The 21,661-nt window shown below is 37.9% G+C and overlaps 1 protein-coding gene across 6 annotated transcripts in view; it reads right to left on the reverse strand.

Moving 5' to 3' along the window:
• The window catches only part of CTNNA2 (catenin alpha 2), a 463,984-nt gene that overhangs the window by 52,364 nt on the left and 389,959 nt on the right, over window positions 1-21,661 (reverse strand). For all 6 annotated transcript variants that reach the window (XM_069014748.1, XM_069014753.1, XM_069014752.1 and 3 more), the window contains 3 exons: window positions 10,075-10,167; window positions 9,657-9,813; window positions 6,493-6,693 (listed from right to left, as the gene is read on the reverse strand). In XM_069014748.1, the coding sequence (XP_068870849.1) occupies window positions 6,493-6,693; window positions 9,657-9,813; window positions 10,075-10,167 (451 nt within the window). The remainder of the gene's footprint in view (window positions 1-6,492; window positions 6,694-9,656; window positions 9,814-10,074; window positions 10,168-21,661) is intronic.

Genomic DNA, 21,661 nt, shown 5'->3' on the forward strand with positions numbered 1-21,661 from the left:
ATGACCAAGTCCTGGCCCTTTGACACATTTGTGTTAAGTCTTCTGGCCCTTCCCAGAAGGCTCCACCATTATCTGTGGGTTTATGCAACCAAGCAGATTGGCATGGGAATGGGAGAAATGTATTTGCTCATGTGCAGTCCAGGTAGACAATGAGATGGACACTACAGAAATTAACGAGATGCCTGGAGCTCCGTTACCAAGTGTTGGGAGACAGGGACACACACACACAAGAGGGAAAAACACACCTTCAAACTTTGTCCTGACTGAATTGCCATGCACAGAAAGATAAATGTCAGGGGAGAAGCCAGGTAAGTGCTTTTTGCCTCCTGGCCAGCACAGGATTAAGGACAGGTACATCCCAAAGTGGACAGAGGAGGATAACAGATGTCGGCCACAGGGACATTTCTGACTCACCAGTTTCAGCTGTCTCACTCTCCTGTCTACCTGTGCAAGACTACACACAGTAAGCACCCCCAAAATATTATTCCTGCCAAAAAGAACTCCCCTCACATTAACATTTCAAACAAAAGCAAACTCTTCAGAAAATTCCCTCAAGAAAGCTTTGGACACAAAGTGGGTTATGTAACAAGCAAATCACCCTCCCTGGCTTCGTTATAAGTTTGTGTATATCAATATGTAGGTGTGTGTAGGCAAGGGGATGCAAGGAAGACCAGTGCTTTTATTTTAAAACATTATTGTACAATTCACACTTGTATTCACAAAACATTCTGTTGGAGTTGGTGGATGGATATTCATTCCATTTCTCTGCCTTATTTTCTAGACCCAGTAAATTTCTTTCTACTTCTACCACCACCACCCTCCTTATTTTAAAAAGTGGCTTTTAAGAGCATGAAATGTTTTTGAGAACAGATTTGAACAGCAACTAAATAATAATGGTTTATGAAAATGGGAATTTCTATCATATTAACCAACTATTCATTATATAAGGTGTCTGGCACACCCAAAATAGATAATCCTCGTATTTTTCGAACTCTCACTGAGTTAATTCACATCTAAATCTTGAATTTTCTTTGATTAAAGATCTTTGATCTTGACCTTCTTCCATTTCTGGAACATCTTTAGGTTGTGGAGAACAAAGTGGAAATACATACTTGGGATATTCAGTGAATACCTTGCTCTAAGCACAGCCTAACATCTTCAGCCCTGATGTGAGGGCTGTTGTGCATGGAAAAAGTATCTTTTCTCAGCTGCCCATTTCAATGCCACCATTTTTTCTGAGAGGATGAATTAACTCAGAACCTTCCTGTCAATGTGGATAATATAGATTTAATTACTCCATTTACCTAGAGAAATTAAATAAAAATATCTTTTAGTCTCGTCTTTCTCTCCCAACCAGCCCACACAGAATTTTCCTTTTGGCAGATATTGCTGCTGCCTATTCACCTGTTAATTAATGCATCGAACACCAACCATGGTGCTGACCCTGAAGTGTCACAGGATTTCCCTTTCTGCCTGCTGAGAAATGACCACTTGTGCTTTGCTTGTGCTTTGTCACCAGCTCTTAATCCATCAAAGGCCTTAACACTCACCCCATGGTTACCCATTTGCCAAACAGCTGCATGTGCAGGACGTTAGGAAAAGCTTTAAAAATCTAAATCAATTACATTATATTCTCCTTTAGTACTGTGTTCCATTTTTAAACTCTAAAAGTGGAGAGAAAAAGAACTAGCATTTCAGCTTTGAGCCACAGTGGTGATCTGTTCTTCTCTTAGGTCTCCTTTAATTGCTTTATAATGCATTTTGTATGATTTCTTAGTGTATTCTTCTGTATATTGATCAGAATTTCTCTGGTTAAAAATTCTTTGGATCAAACCAAGCAATAGTGGAACAGAATCTTGGGTGTTCTCTGGTCCTTTTGTAAAATACCTTTTCTTTAATAATGCATTAATTTTTCTGTTGTTAGTGGTGGTGACACCTTGACCTTTGGATTTCAGTTTAGCAAAACTTTAAAGAAAATGCTACAGTACTTTGCAGAATAAAAGTCATCATTTGATCAAAACTCTGGGATAAATGATCTCATGTTCTCAGGATGATGGTACCCATAAGTTTTACTATAACTACCTGAACTCCCATAAAACATGAATTTAACATCATTTATTTTTTAAATAGGCTCCATATTGCATCTTTTAGCTCTCCCTCAGATTCAATATGGGTTTTTTTTTTGATTACAGCTATGCTTAAATTCATCTTCTTGCTGCTACATTTTGTTTCCCTTCATATCACTGCTGAAAAATCCATCTTTCCCACATTTTAGTATTAGCTTTGATAACATCACTGAGCTGCCTTTTCCTAGTGATAAATATCTTTAAAGTTTGCCCTACTCACACTGATAAAACTCTCACAGGCTTATTGCTGAATTGCCAGTAGTGCTGATTTTCAGCTTTAGTCCATTCTGATAAAGACACAATAAAAAATTTGTGTCAAAACAGAAGTCGGAGTGACCTACTTAAAACAAGCGAGTTACAAAGTTACTGGGATATTTTTAAAACATGCTAAAAAGCTGAAACTCAGATTTCTGGTGTGAATCAGACAATTTCAAATTTCCAGTGTCCTTCACAGGAGTAACCCAAGCAGTACGGTACTTGCTGTTCCAGGATGGTTTCCAGGCAGCCCAGTGCAAACTGAAGAAAAAAAAAAAAAAAAAAAAAAAAAAAAGAAAAAGTTGGGAAGTTTTCACAGCCTTTCCCAAGCAGTTCTGGTCCTACTTGTTCTGCTCTTTTCACTTTCATTTCCCACTCACTTCCTTTTACTACAGCCCTGCAAAGTCTACTCCAGTTTTCCCAGCTTAAATCCAATCCTCTTGACCTTTAAAGAATGTCACAGCTTTTTTTTTTCTTTTTCCCTCCTTCTAGAACCTCAAAAATCTTGAAAAACAGCATCTGGACTCATTGCCTGTTCCTTGATTTCTTTCTAGGGACAATTCTTTTTACTTGTTCAGAAACGTGCGTTTCTTGCCTTTAGCTTTTCCAGCTTCTGAGATAATTGCTGAGCACACTTCAGGGTCCTCCTCGGTGAAGGCAACAGGAGAGTCTCAGCTGGCCTTGGTCACTCTGGGTACTGAGCAGGATGAGAGACCTCAATATTCAAACAGAAATCCTGCTCTGTTTCCTCTCACTCCTTCCCTTTCTTTTTGCCTTTATCCTTGTTTTTAACTTTTTCTTTCTTCTCTTTTCCTTTCCACCCTTCTCTCCTTTTATTTTTTTTTCGTCAGGGACAACTTGCAACAGGATAATTTCACAGCTTTCCACAAGTTTGAATACCAATACAACATTTAAGAGAGGGCGCTGAAAAAACCCTCAACCAATCAAACAAAACAAAACAAAAAAAAACCACAAGGAAACAAATAAAAAAACCCTCAAAAACAATCAATCAACCAAAAAATTTGAACCTTGAAGCTCTAGTTTACTCCTGCACAAGTAACATCCACTAAAATCTATGAGTTTAGTGTTTCTTCCCAGCAAGCCCTATGGACTCTGGTTTTATAGGTTTCATCTTGGATTTATAAGAAAATCAGCAAGTGAGAGCTGAGTTTTTGTTATGGTTTTTAAAGGAAAATGGAAGTACTCAATTTTAGAAGGACATCAACCAGTCTCTCTTAATACTGCTGCCAGAGATAAGAACCCAGCCTCTACCAAGTACTTGGCTTTAAAGGCAGTTTGTGAGACAAGCACAGGCAACAAAGCACTGAAACACTAAAAAAAACACCCCATATATTCCAAAGGCTGCAAATTAAAATGACAAACAAATAAAACTTGGAGGTGAGACTGGTTATTAAAGCAATGTTTGTAGTTTCCATTCCTCAGAAACTATCAACATCATTTTCATGAGAGATTAATTTTTTCTCCCCTAAAAAAAACCATTAGCAAGGTGCTTGTCTTTCCAAAACACTGTATCCATATTTCTCCACTGTGGATCCAACCTAATACTGATAGAACACAGTGAAATCTCTGGAAGAAGAGGCTTAACAGAGGCTTTCCTTTTCTGAGCTGACAGTTAAAAGGAAATAATAATTATAAGAGGAAGGTAATGTGCTTATTTCCCTTCCATTATCATTTAGCTAAATTTTTTCCAGCTTCCAAAAGCACTTCATTTAAAATTAAATTAAGGTCAATTAAAAAAAAACAACAAAAAAGAAGGAATAAACATGAAAACAGTGAGATGTTCATGACTGTGCTTCTCACAGAGATTTGATGTGCACATCTGTGGGTGGAACCTGAATGCAAATAAATCACTGGCATCACTCTTGAGTGCTTGGTAAAATCTGGGCAGGAACTCAAGGTGATTGAGGAGTGGTGACGAACTGAAAAAACATAGAAACATATGTATGCATTCATAGGTACCCAGATCATGGAATCACTGAGGTTGGAAAACACCTCTCAGACCATCGAGCCCAGCCATTCCCCCAGCACCACCGTGTTCACCACCAGACCCTGTCCCCAAGTGCCACACCCACGGCGTTTTTGAACACTTCCAAGGATGCTGATTCCAGAACGGCACAGGGGGGTCTAAATTCCATTTTAACCACTTTATTCTAAGGCGATGAAATGAGTCAGTAAATTCTACTTTTTTTATTCCTAGAGAAATAATAATCAATGCCTTTGTAAATGGCCTGAAAAGCTGCAGATAGAGATTGTGCTCTAATATTAATGATCCACATTCACAACTGGCAGAAATTGTTTAAGCTTCATCAGCTTCATTGAATTTGGGCCCATTCTGTCTCCTGAACTACTGCTACACAATTTGTACATGATATAAAGTTCTTAATATTGTAAACATAATCTTTTATTTTTTTTTTTTAATTCTCACAAGTTTATTTACACTTTATAAAAGAAAAAAATAAGTAATAATTTTGACTTGGAGGAACAGGGACTTGTTCTTACCTATTGAATCCCAGCATTAACACATTATTGTTGTCAAGATGCACTCAGTCCAGAGTTTATAGCACTTAGTTATAATTCAAATTGTATCAAAAAGTGAATTAAATATGGAATATAAGTATTTGCTGTGTGTATTACTGATCTATAGAACAGCATTTTATACCTACCTGTTGAAAAATTTTTAACAAAAAAAGTATAGAATGTTGGGTCACAAATTTTAGCTCAATAAAAAGCCCAAGCATACATTTTGTTTTGTTTAATAAAGAAATCTTAATGGTAGAAAGAATTCTTCACAGTCCCTTCTTGACCAAAAGATGACTTTAACACAAGAGTGCAGCAAAATATTTTATCATGTAAACTGAAGAGATTATTTTCCTTCTATGGATTCATAAAACCAGCTCATAAACTTTTAAAAAGAAGCTAAATTTACAGTACTTATTCCACTGATCTCGTGTTGGGTAGGAAAAAATAGACTGACATTAAGCTGGGGGCTACAATACCACAAGTAATATTTAATCATCCCAAAATCAGGGTTTTTTAGCTCATTTTGTGGATTCCTGTTCTCTAAGCAAATACAGAGACTGCAGATCTACAATAGTTTTTGCTTTTCCATCTCACGGGGCAATTTCTGGGCTTTGTGTCTGAAAGTCAAATTGGATGTGTCCTGAACTGGTGCAACTTTCCTTTGTTCCTTCTAAAATAATCTTGATGGTTTTAAACCCCAGATGAACAAGTGCAATCAGGCAGGGGAGGATCAGCTCAGACGCTTCCAGACACCCACAATTCGTGCATCTTTATCCTACCAGGGGCACCTGATCAGTGCGTGGAGACCCAGTCTGTGAAGTCAATGAAATTCAGAGCATGATTCACCCAAACCCACCCAAACCCACTGCTTTTAGATGAGAGCACTTGGTAGCACTGCCTGCACTGAATTATTGAGAGCACTGATATAAAGGGCTTTAAAATGACCAGCACAGACCTAATCACCTACACTGAGATGAATCCAATCCCAGCTCTGCCAAGGCAAAAACAGATGGAAAAAAAAAGAATATTTCTTCCCAGTCTACCAATCTAGAAGACTTTTCTACTTTTATATACTCTACATATTTCATACAATCTAGCAGACTTTTTTTATTTTTTTCAATCAGGTGGTACATTTTCAGTTGCTTATATGTATTTTTCAATGAAAAGTTGTTTTGTTTAGCAACACTTCAGTCATCAACGAGTACATTCACCTGCACAGACTAAAGAGTAATGTTTGCAATGATTTTCTGGAGACACATAATACACAATCAATCGACTCAGAAGAAAAGGCTGTGTATTATTTATTCAAATCATAGAAGCTTTGATGTAGGGGCCTAGTCTGGATGTGTTACTGAATCTCTTCTCTTATATGGCTCCTGTCAGTATGACTTCTGCAACAGCACTGAGTAGAGAATAAAAATCCCACTCATGGCCATGAATTTATTTGTTTATATCTTGTTTTCAAGTACAGATTTCCCTCTGAGTTACGGATCTCAGAGAATTAACTGAAAGTTTTAAACGACTAAATAAGAGTATTTCAATAATTCTTTCAGCGTTTCAACAAACTTACCAGTTTCAGAGAGCAGTTTGGTAGCTTCCAGCACCTTCTCAGTGTAAACCCCAGTCTCGTAGTTTTCCATCTCTGCATTGATGATGTGAATGACTCTGGCAGCACGGCCCCGGATGGCACCCGCGGTTCTGTCCAGCGTATCCACATCCCCCTCTTGCAGAGCAATCACACACTTATTCACATCTTCCAGGATGTGGTTTTCTGGGATGGAGGGGAAAATACAGCTCATTTAATTTGTTCTTCCTCATAGCAAAGCTTACTGATTTGGGCAAATGTCAGTATGTTAAAAAATTGATATATATATATCTTTATCCAGGCTGCAAAACAGATGCCCTTCTGTGATGCTGTCACATAATAGTAAAAATCAGTGTGATACTTATTTTACTAGGGACTGGGCTACATCATCCTACCTCTGCTGTGAGACCCAACCTGAATTTCCTTGAAAACCAGTCACATTAAGCTCAAACATCACACTGAATTTTATCATAATGAAATTGTAATTAAAATTAATGCAAAGGGGAAAGCAGTCAAATATTTTGTAGATTCTCTAATAAACAGTTGGGCAATTTTCTGAAGGTGAATTTACACTCTCCCATAAATGTTTATTATGTTTGGCTCATTTTTTGCCTCAGTAAGTCAGAAAAGAACATAAATCATATTGAAAAGACAACAGCAGTGGCCTTTGTAGATAGCACAGAACCTGGGCATGAGCAGTTCATCTCCCTCACTCCATCTATGCCAGAGATAAGCTGGGAATTTCTAATAACACACACTAAAATTATATGTGACTGTGCATATTCTGAAGCCAGAGTTGACAACAGTGACTGCTCAGAGGAGGTGATATGAAGCACTTTTATTGGATTCTTGGGAGATGCATTGTTATTTTTGTGCCTCTGAATCAGGCCGTCTGCTCTCACGTGCTGCAGTATCATAATTTATGTAGTATTCTCACATACAAATTATGTGAAAGCATGAAGAAGATTTTGACTAGGTCAGGCATTATTTCCCTTCAGTCAGTAGAGTCAAAAATAACTTTAGTAAAACCACAACTGAGCTTCATATCTGACTAAACTCAATCTGAGAAACTCAGTAACTCTAAACAGCAACTTGATTTTCTGCTAGAGACATATCTAAACTGAAATTGAAATACTGTTATTTGTAGTAGTAGTAAAAGAGAATTAATCAGTTCACCAACTGTTTTTTGTTAATTATCCTTTGCCACTAAAAAGAATGACTCACTAATCTTCACCGTTACAAATTCCAAGGCTGGATCATTTGAGGGTTTCAGAAATGTTTTACATGATGTGAATTTTACTCTGCAACAACTTTGGATGGAAACTGAGAGTCCCCTGAGCTGTGAATCTGAGTAACTTGCAGGGCAAAATTCTTTGTTTAAAACGCTCCCTACTCAGAATGACAAAGGAGTGCTTTGTTAAAATTTTTCTTCACTGTTTCCACTTCACCATCACCAATTGCTTTTACCATGGCACAAACAAATTTTGCCCAACAAGAAGTGATGTATGGATTTGGACAGCACATTTGGAATATAACTTATTATAAAAAAACTTATTAAAATTATGGTCAGCTTTCTTTTGGTGGCCACCATATTATTAAAACATAACATCAAATATGACAGTCAATATGAAGAGGAGGAGGTGTCATTTCAGGAGGTACGTTTAACCAGATAGTGGCATTTTGAATGCTTCACTGCTTTAACATCCAAAAATAAAACCACCCTGTGTAAGCTGAGGCTTCCAAGCTTTACAGCAAGAGCAACAGGCTTTCTGTTTCCTCATGCTTAACAGAGATGTCTATGCAAAGAATTAGGAAAAAACCAAAATCTAAACTTTACAGAAATAATACTTCCCAGCTGCCTTGGAAAGTTTGGATCTAAGTCAAAACCCTGTTAGAAGGAATTAAGATTTGAGAAAAAGAAATGAAAAACCCCATCATCCATTCAAATTACTTCTTGTTTATGGATACAAGCACTTGGAGTAAGCAAAGTCCTCAAAAAAAGAAGAAAATGGACATTTGAGCCAGATTTCCAACGCCGGCATGTGGACTGGGTCTGAAGTTTACAGCCTCATTACCCCTTTCACTTAGAACTAGTTCTGCCAGAAAGTGTTTGTCAGCTTCAAATCTCAAATAAAAATCAATGTTCTCCCATATTCTGAAATTCCCTTTTATTCACAGAGCTCATTTTCATTTTCTTGCCATGGCTTGCAGGAAACACTTGCTGGGTTGTTGAACAGAGGAGTGTAAGTAACTAAACCAAACCATTTCCCTGTTAATAAGAGTAGCAGGATACAACCAAACAAGATAAAAACGGCAAAAAAAGAAAATTAAAGAGTTTTTTTAAAGGATAAATATACTTTCCTTCCAATATTTTTTTCTCAAAAACTTCTATTAGAAAATTTAGGAAACATCAAGGAAAATAATGTAGAATGAAACATAATATTTCGGCCAGACTACCTCATGAAGTCTGGCCCTTCTGAGCAATTCGAGTGAGCAAAGCCCTCTTGGCACTCTCTATGTCCTTACTCACAAAGTGAAATTCACCCTTCTAAGTGAAAGAGGAATATGAGTTTTCTGCAGCAGAAATTAACCCAAGCCATGCTCCACCTTGCAATTACAGCATTCACTGGGTATGGCTATAACAATGCACTGTGCCACAAGCTGAAGCACTTTACCAGGAGGATGGAGAAAAGACTGTGGCCCAGGGTCAGTGTCCTTCTCTTCTCCATCTCTTCTTTACCCTCCCAACCCAAACCACCCCACGATTCTGTAAAGTTAACTTTTCCTCATCTTGCCCACAACTGCACAAGGATTCTAACAATTTCTACAAATACTCTCAGCCTGCCACAGGTCTTGAACACGTTTTTAAAAAGTGGCCAAAATCCTACTTTGTGCCTGAGTTGAAACAAAGCATCTCTAGGAATAGAAGCACAAACAGGATGCTATTTTCTGGGAGGTGAAAAGCCAACTGTTGCTACCAGGGATTAATTGACATGGCATGGTTGCTCCTACTGAGTACAGAAGATCAGCATTCCGATAGAAATGGACTAACAGGTTGATAATGCTTTAGTAATTATAGCTTTTGTCCACCCTGACCCAATACCTTAATTTAGGTGGATATTTTTAGGAAAGTCCCTTGATCCCAGTACCTGAAACAGAGAGGAAATCATCCACTGAAGTGATGTCATCGACAGCCTCAGTGAGAACTCGCACCTGTTTCTCCCACTGGTCCTTAAACACATCCATGTTGTCCTGGGCTACTTTGCTCTGGGGTCTGGCAGCCAACGTGAGTGCAGCATTAATTACCTGTTAGTCAAACCCATTTGTTAGAAGAAGAGTGGCAATTTTTTTTTGCAAGGGAAAGAGCAAATAGGTTTTATGGACTGCATTAAAAATACAGCATTACAACCCATTTGATATGAAGGGTCTCAAGACATGGGTGCATTTTTCACAGTTTGTGGAAGTCAGGCAACAATCTCATGACAAAGACAAGGCTGTGCTCCTCTTCTGATGCTTTTAAGTGCTAAAAGAGTTCTCAAGTACTTTTTAGCAGGAATCTTAACTCACCTGTGGGCACAGGCTGTCAATCTGTGTGGCTGCCATACGGACCAACTTCACACCTTCTTCATTATTGGAGATAGAGCAGGCCAGATTTGCAACCTGCAATGAAATCATGAAATCATCAGGGTGAGAATCAAGTTCTAGGCAAGTGAGCCATTTGATACCGTTCTCTGTTCTCACTGAGCTTTGCCTGGAATAAAGAATTTTATACCAGAGGAATAATATATCTTCTGCACTGGTGAACAGAAACCCATGTAGATGACTTCTTTACTAGCAAACAGAATTACCCATCTTCTTTAAATTTCTCTCAGAATCTTCCTTCTCTGTCAAGTGTTTCATGGTCTCCTCTATAGCTTGGAAATTATCTGCTGAGTAGTCATAGAGGGAATGCAGAACATCCACACATTTATCTGTACATTTCCTTTTCTCAATTTCTTTTTCCTCTTATGAACCATGTTCATTATTAACACAAGTGATCAGGCTCATCCACACACTCTGAGCTTTGCAAAATGAAGGATTTTTGATGTTCTTAGACGTGGAATCATACTTTTCAACCCATAAGAAAAACCAATACCTTCACTGATACTAGGAAGTTACATATCCCTCAAATATCTTCATTGTTTCTGATGGGTTTATGTTAAAATCCTGTTAAGATAATTTTAATTTCATTTGGACTTTTTTATTCTTATGCGTTTGTCTGCCCCACAGTAAAATATCCATTAGCAACAGTAAAGTAACCTAGTGATGTGAAATATCTCTGTTGAAAGCCTTGTTCTGTAACACAGGACTGAAGATCTTGTTCAAAGCTCTTTAAATCTACATTTACTTGCCCTGGCACAGCTTTGGGAACCTCATAAGACTGAAGGCTATTTGGATAAGATAAAGACTTGGAGAGACATCTGAATGAGATCTAGAAATCAGACTGTGTCTCCAGACACAGCAGAGCTGCATCTCTGTGGCTTGGATTCAAGTGGAGGAGCACAAAGCTCACAGAGCTCTTCCAAAAAAAAAAATCCATTCCCAAAAGCTTTGTGCCAACTCCATGAGTCTGCCATGGGTTTTTCAAACAGCAATTCATGTCCCAGTGCACACTGTGATATTTAAATCACAAAGGTACATTTTGGGATGGGGGAATACAGGATGTTTTTTTAATCATCCAAAATTATGGCTCTTTATTCTAATCTTTATTAAAACAAACTTATAAAATTTTAAATATGCTTCCTTGATATTATTCACTGTGCCTGAAGGCATAGCTATCAGTTGGAAATGATTCATGAATTAGTTCAAATGCCCCCACCTTTCCAGTTTTCCTCCAGTCTCCCCTTGTGGTATTAATCTGTTCTCATCTGCAGTGCACATCCCTGCCTTAGCCCTGATCCATCTGTTCTGCATAGAGCCTATTTCACTTCCAGTTCTGTGCAGCGTGGTTTGCATTTATCATAGTGCCAAAGCCCAGGCAAGAAAAGAACCCAAGGCTTCAAAGAGTCTTGCAGGTATTTCCTAGTCAAGATTTTATCATAATGTTGTGATTTTTATTTTCATTTCATGATGAGACAAATGAGTTGGTCTGTTTGTTAACAGCTTTAGAGCCCTCATGTCAAAAACATTCTCCTGAGCTGACATCTTCCAATTAATTTACCATTTTCTGTAGTCACTTCTTTGCACACATCAAACAAACCACTTTCATCTTCACCAGAAAAAACAGCTAAGCAGGATAATATTTAGAATGCATTAACATGAATGGAAATTACAGACTTTAAAAACTAGTAAATGATATTAAGTTTAGCAAGTGCCACCTTCCTTTATTGGAACTAAGTGGCTTTTCAGACTGCCCTTACATTTTGTGATGAACATGATAAGAATTTGTCCTAAGACTTCAGATGTAACATTTACTTTTTTTGCAGATAGAAATATGTGACTGAAGGGGGCAGGGTGTCATGAAATGACCATCAAACTATAAAGCAGGTCTTTGAGTTCCTCTGGAAGGGAACTTTGCAGATATAATCAGCAAAAGTAAAACTTATTTCTTCTTTGTGTCTGTTAATTACTCTTTAAATAGAATCTGATGAGACAATATTTGGATGTTGCAAAATGCCCTGTTTTTCCAAGAAGGATACAGGCACAACCAGAAAAATCTTTTTTTCCCCTTTTTTTTGTAAAATAGAGTTCAGTACATCGTTTTGGGTGTTAGCATTAACACAAGAGTACAACTATAACGTATTGCTACATTACATATATATCAAAGAGCATTGCAGTTATCTGTTTTAAAGAAATAATGATACACATCATGTATAATCCAAAGTTTAATAGTTTCTGTGGTATATTTTAAGCCCTGCATAAGTCATCAGCAGTCAGGCAGCAATACCATTCCACAATCCAGCAGGGAGTGTGCCAGCCTGCACCACAGCAAGATCTGATTAAATCAAATAAACATAGAGATAAGCAAATTCCACAACGGCCGATGCAATCTGGATAAAATTGAATTTTGCACTACAAATCTATGACTTTACTCAAAACTTAATTTTTAAAACATGGCAAGAAATAGCCTTTACTTGCTTAAGACTGCTTTTCAGTGCATAATCATGGATCTGTGAAACAAAGAAGTTTTAGGTGCACTCAATCACCAGATACCACATGATTTAATTACTTTGATTGACTTTGTTATCAAATGCACAGTCAAGTCACTATCAATTAATATTCTTGGCACAGCAAGGTCCACATGCACACTCTTACTTGATAGAAACCACAAGGTAATTCCTCCTGCTTTAACTTACTATAAATTCAGCAACTTCAGATATTTTTCCTACCTAAAACTATGAACAAAAAAACTTAAGACACAGTTGCACCCCACTTAGCTGAGACATTTGGAGCAGATGCCAAACTGATCCCTTTGGACAAGGTATAAAAAAGGAAGTCCCTTCCAGGGGCTATTTCAGGTGCCTGGTTGACTCATCCTCTGGATGTGTTTGGTTTATTATTTAAACTTAGATTACAGCTAGCCCTGGTGATTGTTGAAAAATGTATTACTGAAATAAAAGATGCTTTACTGGTGCATTATAACTTGTTTTGCATGGGCATATTTAATACAACATGGTTTGTGAAGAACACAGCCACTTTTGGGGTTGGGAATTACTTAAACGTGCCACTCCGGGGTTGGATGGAGCAGAGAGCTTGGAAAGGAAAATAAAAAGGCTGTGTATTAGTGTATTAGCTGCCAATTTATCAGAACTTTGATTTGAAGCCTTTACCTTTGCACTTCAAACGCTCTGTCTCCACCAAAGCATTGAAGAGGAGGTTTCATGAGAGGCTGTGGAAGCAACCAGGTAATTCATTCATTTTTCTTTTTTTTTTCTGTTTACTAACTTCCTTGAGCACACTGAACTCACTGAGTGCCTAAGGAGAACTTAAGATTTTATTGAGAACAATGTGAACTGTCTGAAGAGTATTTATATCAATGAACACATTTTAAATACCAAAATCAATGAACTGTGAATCATTCTCAAAAATGCGTGGAGAACTTAATACCAGTGAAACTGCTGTGTAGATGAACATTATTGTCCAGAATTTCAGGTCCTCTAACTTACTCTTATACCATGAAAACAATTGCTGAACACCTTAAACCTGTCCTGGTAGAGCATGGAGAGGTAATGAGCAAGAAAATAACCATCCAGCTCTAGTGATGGGGTATTTTTCTGTAATCACCAAATCCACTGAGCCAATCCTTGAACTGGGGATGTGAAAAAGCAGGAACCAACTCCTCCATATTAATTTCTACCAGTGGCACTGATAGCCCAAGATGCAGTTCTGCACCTTGCCAGGTATCTGTCCTTAACCATGCAAGGAGTTATTAGTTTCAATTATTTAAAATACATACAGGACCAGTTCCTATAAAATTTATCTGCATGTGTTTCATTGTATTTCAACCTCAGTTTCCTGCTGGGTAGCAGACTGGAGTGGGGAATGACTTTGTTTCTAATGCAAAATTTTATTATTCTTTGTAGTGACTGTTCCCTTAGGAGAGAAAAACTTTATTTCTGCCACAAAATTGGACTCCAAACTACAGAAGTAATCAAGGATCTTACATATCAATTTACTTCATTTTTACAATGATTAAAATCAGGTGTAGTTACCTGTCATTGTGGTTTTAAATGAGACTATTTCCATTTTTGACTTGAGCCCTTTGTACTATTAAAGGTAACTACGACTATCAAGATGTATTGTGCTCTTTTGACTACCAGAATCCATTGTCTTCTGGTTCAAAATTAAATTCAAAGTTTTAACATGGCCATTTGGAATTCAACCGAAGTGAAAAGGCCCAAAAGAAAAATCTATTGCTTAGAGCAAAAATGTAAAAAAAGGGAGTAGTATAAGCTACAGCAAAAGAGCAATAGCAACACAAAAGCTGCAGAATACCCTGTTTTTTAACATTTTCCTTTTATTCCTTTTTTCCCACCATAAATTGCTTAGAAGAAATGATACCAAAAAAGCTCTGTTCAGCTTCCCCAACCATTTAACCATTCCAAGGCAGAGAACACGATCTATTTCTATCTTAGTTTCTTAGTTTTCCATAGCTTTTGTAAATGTGTGATTTCTTTTTAAACTGTTTTTATTCATATTTTTCTATTTCTCTGGGGTTTTTTTTTCACTGTAATTAATTGCTTAATTAAGTATGAGGAGGAAAAAAAATTGCAGCAAGTTGTTCTTTATTTAGGAAATTGCGGAGTCACGTACACAAACCCAAGACACTGGTAAACTTATGTGTCTACACCACACCTTTGAGAAGCTGAAACTTTCTGAGTGATTCAGCTTGAGCTGAAGGTGGTTTAAGTCAGAGACTTCTGTAGCACTCACAGGGGACTAAAGCCAAGCAAATAATCAATTATCATGTTCAGCTGATGAGACGTAACTTGCTGAACTGTGGTACCTTAACTATTTGTAATTATTTATCCATTCACTTAGTAATTTATCCAGATATTGTTTCAATCTCTGAATCCTTCAAAATTGTGACATATATTAATGTTGGTACTGCTGTAGGCAGCCCAGTGATATTCATGGAGTCACAAATAAGAGAATTTTTTCTAAGGGAGAGCAGAGTTGAAGCCAAGTTACCCAAGATCTTCAACTTATTTATCCTCGCTGTACTCACTCAAGCATTCTATTAGGAGCAAAACTCTATTTATCACTAGACAGGATGTTTTTGCACATACACAAACAAGTGCCAAAAATCAAAATGTCACTGAGAGCACATATTGCAGCAGATTCCTGTTCCTCGTCATGCACTGCAGTGCCAGCTTGTACTGCCATGAAAATATTAGACTGTGGCCTCTCCCTCAGAGCCTACTCCATATGGCCTGGGGGAACCTCATAATGGATAATATGGCCAATTTTCTCTCCTTTATATCAATCATTTACATCTCTAAATAAGAGATGAATTTTTAAGTTGTTCACCTGTACATATATTTCACATTATTAAAAAATCTAACTGCATGCAAAGCAGTAAAAAAAGGCATTTCTTTTATAAATTAATAATGAGCTGATTTACCGAGTATGATGTTTGCTTTGAAAATTTCTAGCACCAACCCTGAACATATTTAAGATGAGCTGCTCAGACATTTCCAATATGTATCTAAGGAGATTGATACCAGCAGGATGTTAGAAAGCTACAGAGCATTTTAAGCACAACAGTTGAATGTTTTATTTCATGTCTTATATGCTGCCCACTGAACCCATGAAAAATTCTTTTCATTCTCAAAAGGTCAACAGCATTTTCTCTCATACTTACTACAGGAATGAGGCTTTTCCACTCACTCCAACTCCCTTCAGACTTCCTCTGTATCAGATTTACTCAGAAGAGCTTTAAAAGATTTCTGCTTTTGGTAATGTTCCAAGTACCTCAGACTTCAATAAATTCAGCGGGTCTTCGTCTGAGATTTTTGAAGGAAACCTAAGAGTGTTGGAAGCCTCCTGTGTACAGAAAGCTCAACTCTAAATGAAAAGATCTTAATTTTAGACGATTTCAATGAAGTGTTGTTAAGTCAATCTGAACCTCCTCCATTTTCCAGGATCATTCTGATGCATGCCATAATTATGGCCTATAGGATGGAATAAAAGGGAGATTAAAAATGAAGTACCTTGAAAAATCCTTCTACTTTACTATTTTCATAACTGAAAAGAAGCCAACATTGGCTCATGTTCAATTATAGAGCTGCCAGTAAAGAATAGAAGAAAAAGGTATCTTAATATGTTTGATCCTTTGCTTTAAGTACCAGAAAATAATAATGCTTTCATATATAAATAAAAAAAAAAAATAGTAGAAGTAAATACCATCTCTTCTTTTCTTTCCTTTCCTTTTATATATGGAACTTGATCACAAAACTCTGTCTTCCTGAAACAGGTCAAAGTTTTATGCCACACTGATGAGCCTCAACTGTGATAAATGTGCCTGACTGCAAGCACAAGAAACCCCCTACTGTGTCTAAAGACCTTTTAGAAGAAGAGCGGGACAATCTCTGAATTTAGACCAACTTTCCAGGTTATTGTGATTTCTCAGCAGGATCATCCCAAGAATTCTCTATGGAAAACAGGAGAGAGCAAATTGATTAAAGAAAGAGCAGGGGATTGTCTCAGAGCAATGTCTCCAATTTACACCTTAGAAAAATAATTCTGGAAACTACTTCAGTTTCAGTTTTACTTTTTTTCTTTTTCAGTTTTTTTCAGGGTTTCAGATTTACTTTACTTTCATTTGTAAAATTATTCAAGAAATGCTGTTGGACATTTGGAGTGGAGCACTGCCCAGAACTATCAACTACATTCTCAGCTGGAACTAATGGGCCTGACAGCAACTGCCCCAGTTCCGACCTGAAGATCCAATCTCACAATTAAAAATCCAGGCCCACATCTGTCAAGGGTTCTCTGTTCCACTGGACCTCTAAATAGCTTGAAATTCAAGGACTTTTAAAAAGTGGGTGTGGATGTTAATCCTCAGAGCTGAAACCAGTGGAAAGGCTTTGTGCTGTGACAGAAAACTCCCTTAGGAATTATGGATGATACTCCCTTGTTTTCTTGAGAGTGTGTTTGTGAGCCATTCAGCTGGAATAGAACTAAACAGTAGAACTAGTGGGGAATCTATCTGCCTCCCAGCTGGCCAGCTGGGAGATGAGGACTGCAGGAAAGGGCTTCCCTCCTGGGCTTCACTCCCCCAGGAGCTGGGAAGCAGGCTGTGGCACTCAGCTTCCTCCCTTCAATGATTTGCTCACTACCTTGATGTAATTTCTGAATTTTCTCTCTATAAATGTGCACATACTGCTGAAGAAATAAACAGACAACAGCAGGAGTAAGCCAAGAAGAAGAGCAGGACTTAACTAAGACCAGATTTGTACTTCAAATTTAACCGGCCTTGAGCAATATAGCATTGCACTGATAAAATGCAGTGAGTCTTTCTCCTGCAAGAAAGCAGCTTGTAAAGATGAAGGGGATCTGTTCCCTGTTGTCCATCTATTCAGGTGGACCATGGAGTAGATATCCTATTCTAAACCACATCACTCACATGATTGCTGAGACTAGTTACTCTAGCTAAAAGTGATTAATTTCATTTGCTGACTTTCTGAGTTACAGGTAAAACTGTGCTTTACATCACATTGGTACATACTTTTTTCTTCCTTTCACAGAAAGCAAAGGTAAAATGTCCAACTACAAGAATTCCCTCTGTAGAGGTCAGAGACCAGAGACCCATCTCAGTGCTTTTTCAGCTCTGGTAGCAGGATTGGGTTACTTTTCTGTTTAATTTGATAATAGGTAAAGGATTTCAGACACCATTCTTCCATAACTGGTCTATTCACAGTGAAACACCAGTGAATAAAGAATGCAGAGGAGCACAACAGAAACTACAGCACTGTCTCTGAAATGTCAGAGACACATTGTCACAGACAACAGAACCTTTAAAAACAGTAACTGTTATGCTCCAAAGTGTGCAAAATAGCCAAAAGAATTTATTAGTCTGGTACATCAACAAAACTCTGAAGTTTGTGTATTAATCCTTTCTGGTCAATTTGCAGCCAAGGCCACTGCTACTAAAACTTATCATGAATTACGAGCAATGCATGCTGAAATATCCAAGGAGCAAGAGGGCAGTTGGTGTCCTATGGAAACAAGATTTACAACACTGCAATGTGTGTGAGTCGATCCCATAAAGCAATTTTGACAACACACCCCTGGCAGTGGTGTAATTAATAGATATTAATAGCAAGTAGTTACCAAAGCAATCCATCTATCTAATAACAGTCCACTATTTTGGCAAACTGCTCAGTGACCCTGGAACATGGATGCATGCCTGACTAGGCTGTGATAATTAAACGTTAGTTATATTATCAGGGAGCTGTATTTTGACAGCTGTTGAAGAAAAAGAGGGGACTGTGTTGGAACTCAGAAAAGTTCAAGACATTAACAGAAGCTCTGAAGGCATTAACAGTGTGATATCAGACACCCCAGGGTATAAACAAAGCACAAATTATAATCACTGATCCCTAAAGAAACATAACTTGCAAGTTGGATAGAACCAACTTTATTTAGCTGACCAATGTGGATAGAGCTGAACTTGTCAGGGGATGTGAAGAATAATAAGGGCTTGTGCAGGTATGTCAGCCAGAAAAGGAAGGTCACAGGAAGTGCATCCCTGTGATAAGCAAGACTGGCAAACTGGCAACAGCAGATGAGAAGAAATTGAGGAACTCAGCAATTTTTGCCTCAGTGTTTAGTGACAACCTCTCTTCCCAGAGGGGGGACTGCAAGGCAGGGACTGGGGGAGCAAAGTCCCTGCTGCTGACAGAGAAGATGAGGTTTGAGACCACCTGAGGAATCCAAACATGACCAAGTCTATGGGATCCAATGAGATACATCCCAGAGTCCTGAGAGAATTGGCTGATGCAGTTGCCAAGCCGCTCTCCAAGATATTCACAAAGTCACGGCAGGCAGGGGAAGTCCCAGGTGACTGGAAAAAGGGAAACATTGCTCCCATCTTAAAAAAGGGTTGAAAGGAGAACCCTGTTAGCTACCACCCTGTCAGCCTCACCTCTGTGCCTGGAAAATCCTGGCACAGATCCTCCTAGAAGCTCTGCTAAGGCTCATGGGGAACAGGGAGGTTACTCAGGACAGCCAGCACGGCCTCACTAGTGGCCAGCAGGCTGAGGGAGGTGGTTTTGCCCCTCTGCCCTGCTCAGGTGGGACCACACCTGCAGAGCTCAGCACAGAGGAGACATGGACCTGTTGGAGGAGAGCCACAGAAACAATCAGACGGCCGATTTCCTTCCTAGGGGTGAGTGAAGAAATTTAGTTTGGAGTGATATTTTAAAGGCTTACAAAATCCCATTCAGAGAAAGACTGATTTTAAATGAATCCAATTTCTGTGTGAGAATAGTCTATGAAATGTTTTTACAAAAATTTAGTAATGGCTCAACTGGAATGCAAAACTAAGTCATCTGCCCAGAACCAGAATGTGTAGACAAGGCAACAGAACTGGATGTTCCCTTTTTCCATTCCTCGTGCCAGCTTTAACCCTGACATGGAGAGAACTCAGATTGGCTTGAAACATCATTTAGTTTACTTGTCTGCTTAGCAGCCCTTTTTCCTGCTAATAAATCCCCTTTTCTCTTGGAAAAGTCATATTTATGCTAACTATTCTTAAAATAGGAGTGTCTGACACCAAAACAAATATACAGAATATTTAGCAGAAAAACTGTATGCTGATATGAGGTATTTTCTGAGTTTTGTGGTATAAAAAGCTAGTCAGTCAATTATTCCTGACTTTTTGTCCTGTCACTGTCCATCCTTTTTGTATGATCAGAAAAAGAGATTTCCTACATACAGTTGTTCACCAGCAGCTGCATTAATACCAGTAAAGTAACCACAGCCAGAAAACAGAGCTGAGCACTTGCACACACTCATCCCCCTTTTTCAACTACAAACATGATCCCAAGCAGAATTTTAGCCTAAATCACCTCTTCTATATTACACATGGTCTCTCATATCTATTAAAAATATGTTGGCCAAAAAGATGGCACTGAGAAACCTCAACCTGTTGTTAGAGTTTAGGATATGACAGTGGGGTGAGAAAAACTGCTTTTACATTTAGGTCTCTCTCCTCCTCTGAAATGAGGAATACATTAGAAAACCCCCACAGTATTAATTATTCAATGTGCTGGAATGCATATCCTCAAATTTTAATTTCTTTTAATTTAAGACTGCAGTCTTAGGGGGTTTTGCATAGAATTTTGGTTTTGTTATAGTAAATGTGGAAATTTTCACCTTAGTTGTGAACTCAATCATGTGGTTTATTTGATTAAAAACTGCTACACTCCGAGCCAGTCTCACATTTTTGTCCCAGTTGTCACATGTTTGTAGTTCTGTGTATGAAAGCTGATTACCTTTGCAAAGGATCATCATTAGCTGATAAATATCCAAAACCATTTCAACAAAACCCTCATTATTTATTGTGTATTCAAGTGATGTTTTTGACTTTTTCTTTGACTCCTCAAAAAAAAAAAAATCATTTGAATGCAGCTCACACACAACTGGTTTTCAATAATGAGTTTTCATATCAAGAGCTCTTCATGTGACTTTCACCATTAAACAAAAAATGGAAACAAACATATATCTAAGAAATCAAAGCTGACATCAAAATTCTAAACAGAACTTCAGATACCTTTCATTCATGCTTTGATTTATACTCCTCTTGGCATGCAGAGATGAGAATAATAAGTCAATTGTCTCTGTTGTTAGTTTTAATGGCAATATCAGTACGAGTTTAGGCTTTTTTGCAAATTGCCATTTGAAAGTCAAAGGCCAGTAGGTCCATGATGAAGCTGCAGAGAGTGTCTCCACCAGTCCACCTTACTAATTTTTTAAGCCTTTGATTAATTTAATTCAAAAGAACACAGAAGCCTCAGTGCTGGAACCCTGAGTTCAGAGAATTTCAGTCTTTCAGTGCTGACAGGCAATGATCCTCAGAAGCACACTGCATTTGACCTGAGGCCTTGGGAAAGGCTTCCCAGATTATGTGACAGCACTGAGATTGTTGCTGTGTAATTAAAGTTATATCACTGGGTGGAATACATAGAGATGTAGAAAATTTAGGTTTATGGGATATAGTAATATATATATGTAACAAGATGGAGGATTTTGGGTGTAGGTTAGTTGTTCTTCTTTCCTTTCTTCTTCACAAATCAGGGTGGTCTGGTATTGGTTTAAAAAAACCAGCAGTGCGGAACACAAATGATTAGTTACTAGAATATAAGTTAAAATAAATTAGTTGGCCTTCTATAATTGGATAGATTGGGGTTTAAAAGACCTTGGAAGGGAGCACTTGGGGGCCATTTTCACCTTGTTAACTTAGAGGCACATTCTGTGCAGCTGTACTATAGATAAGGAATAATAAACATCTGAGTCTGAAGATAAACTCTGTGTCTCCTGCCTTTCAATCCGAACTCTGAGTAAAAGAACCAAGAGACTCAGGCAAAGAAAATACAAATCAGAGAAAATTAATACCTCAGTGAAAATTAAATTCAATGAAAAATCAAAATTTTATGAAAATTAAATTTCA

This window comes from Aphelocoma coerulescens, chromosome 4 (genome assembly GCF_041296385.1).
Source record: "Aphelocoma coerulescens isolate FSJ_1873_10779 chromosome 4, UR_Acoe_1.0, whole genome shotgun sequence".
NCBI classification, from domain to species: domain Eukaryota; kingdom Metazoa; phylum Chordata; class Aves; order Passeriformes; family Corvidae; genus Aphelocoma; species Aphelocoma coerulescens.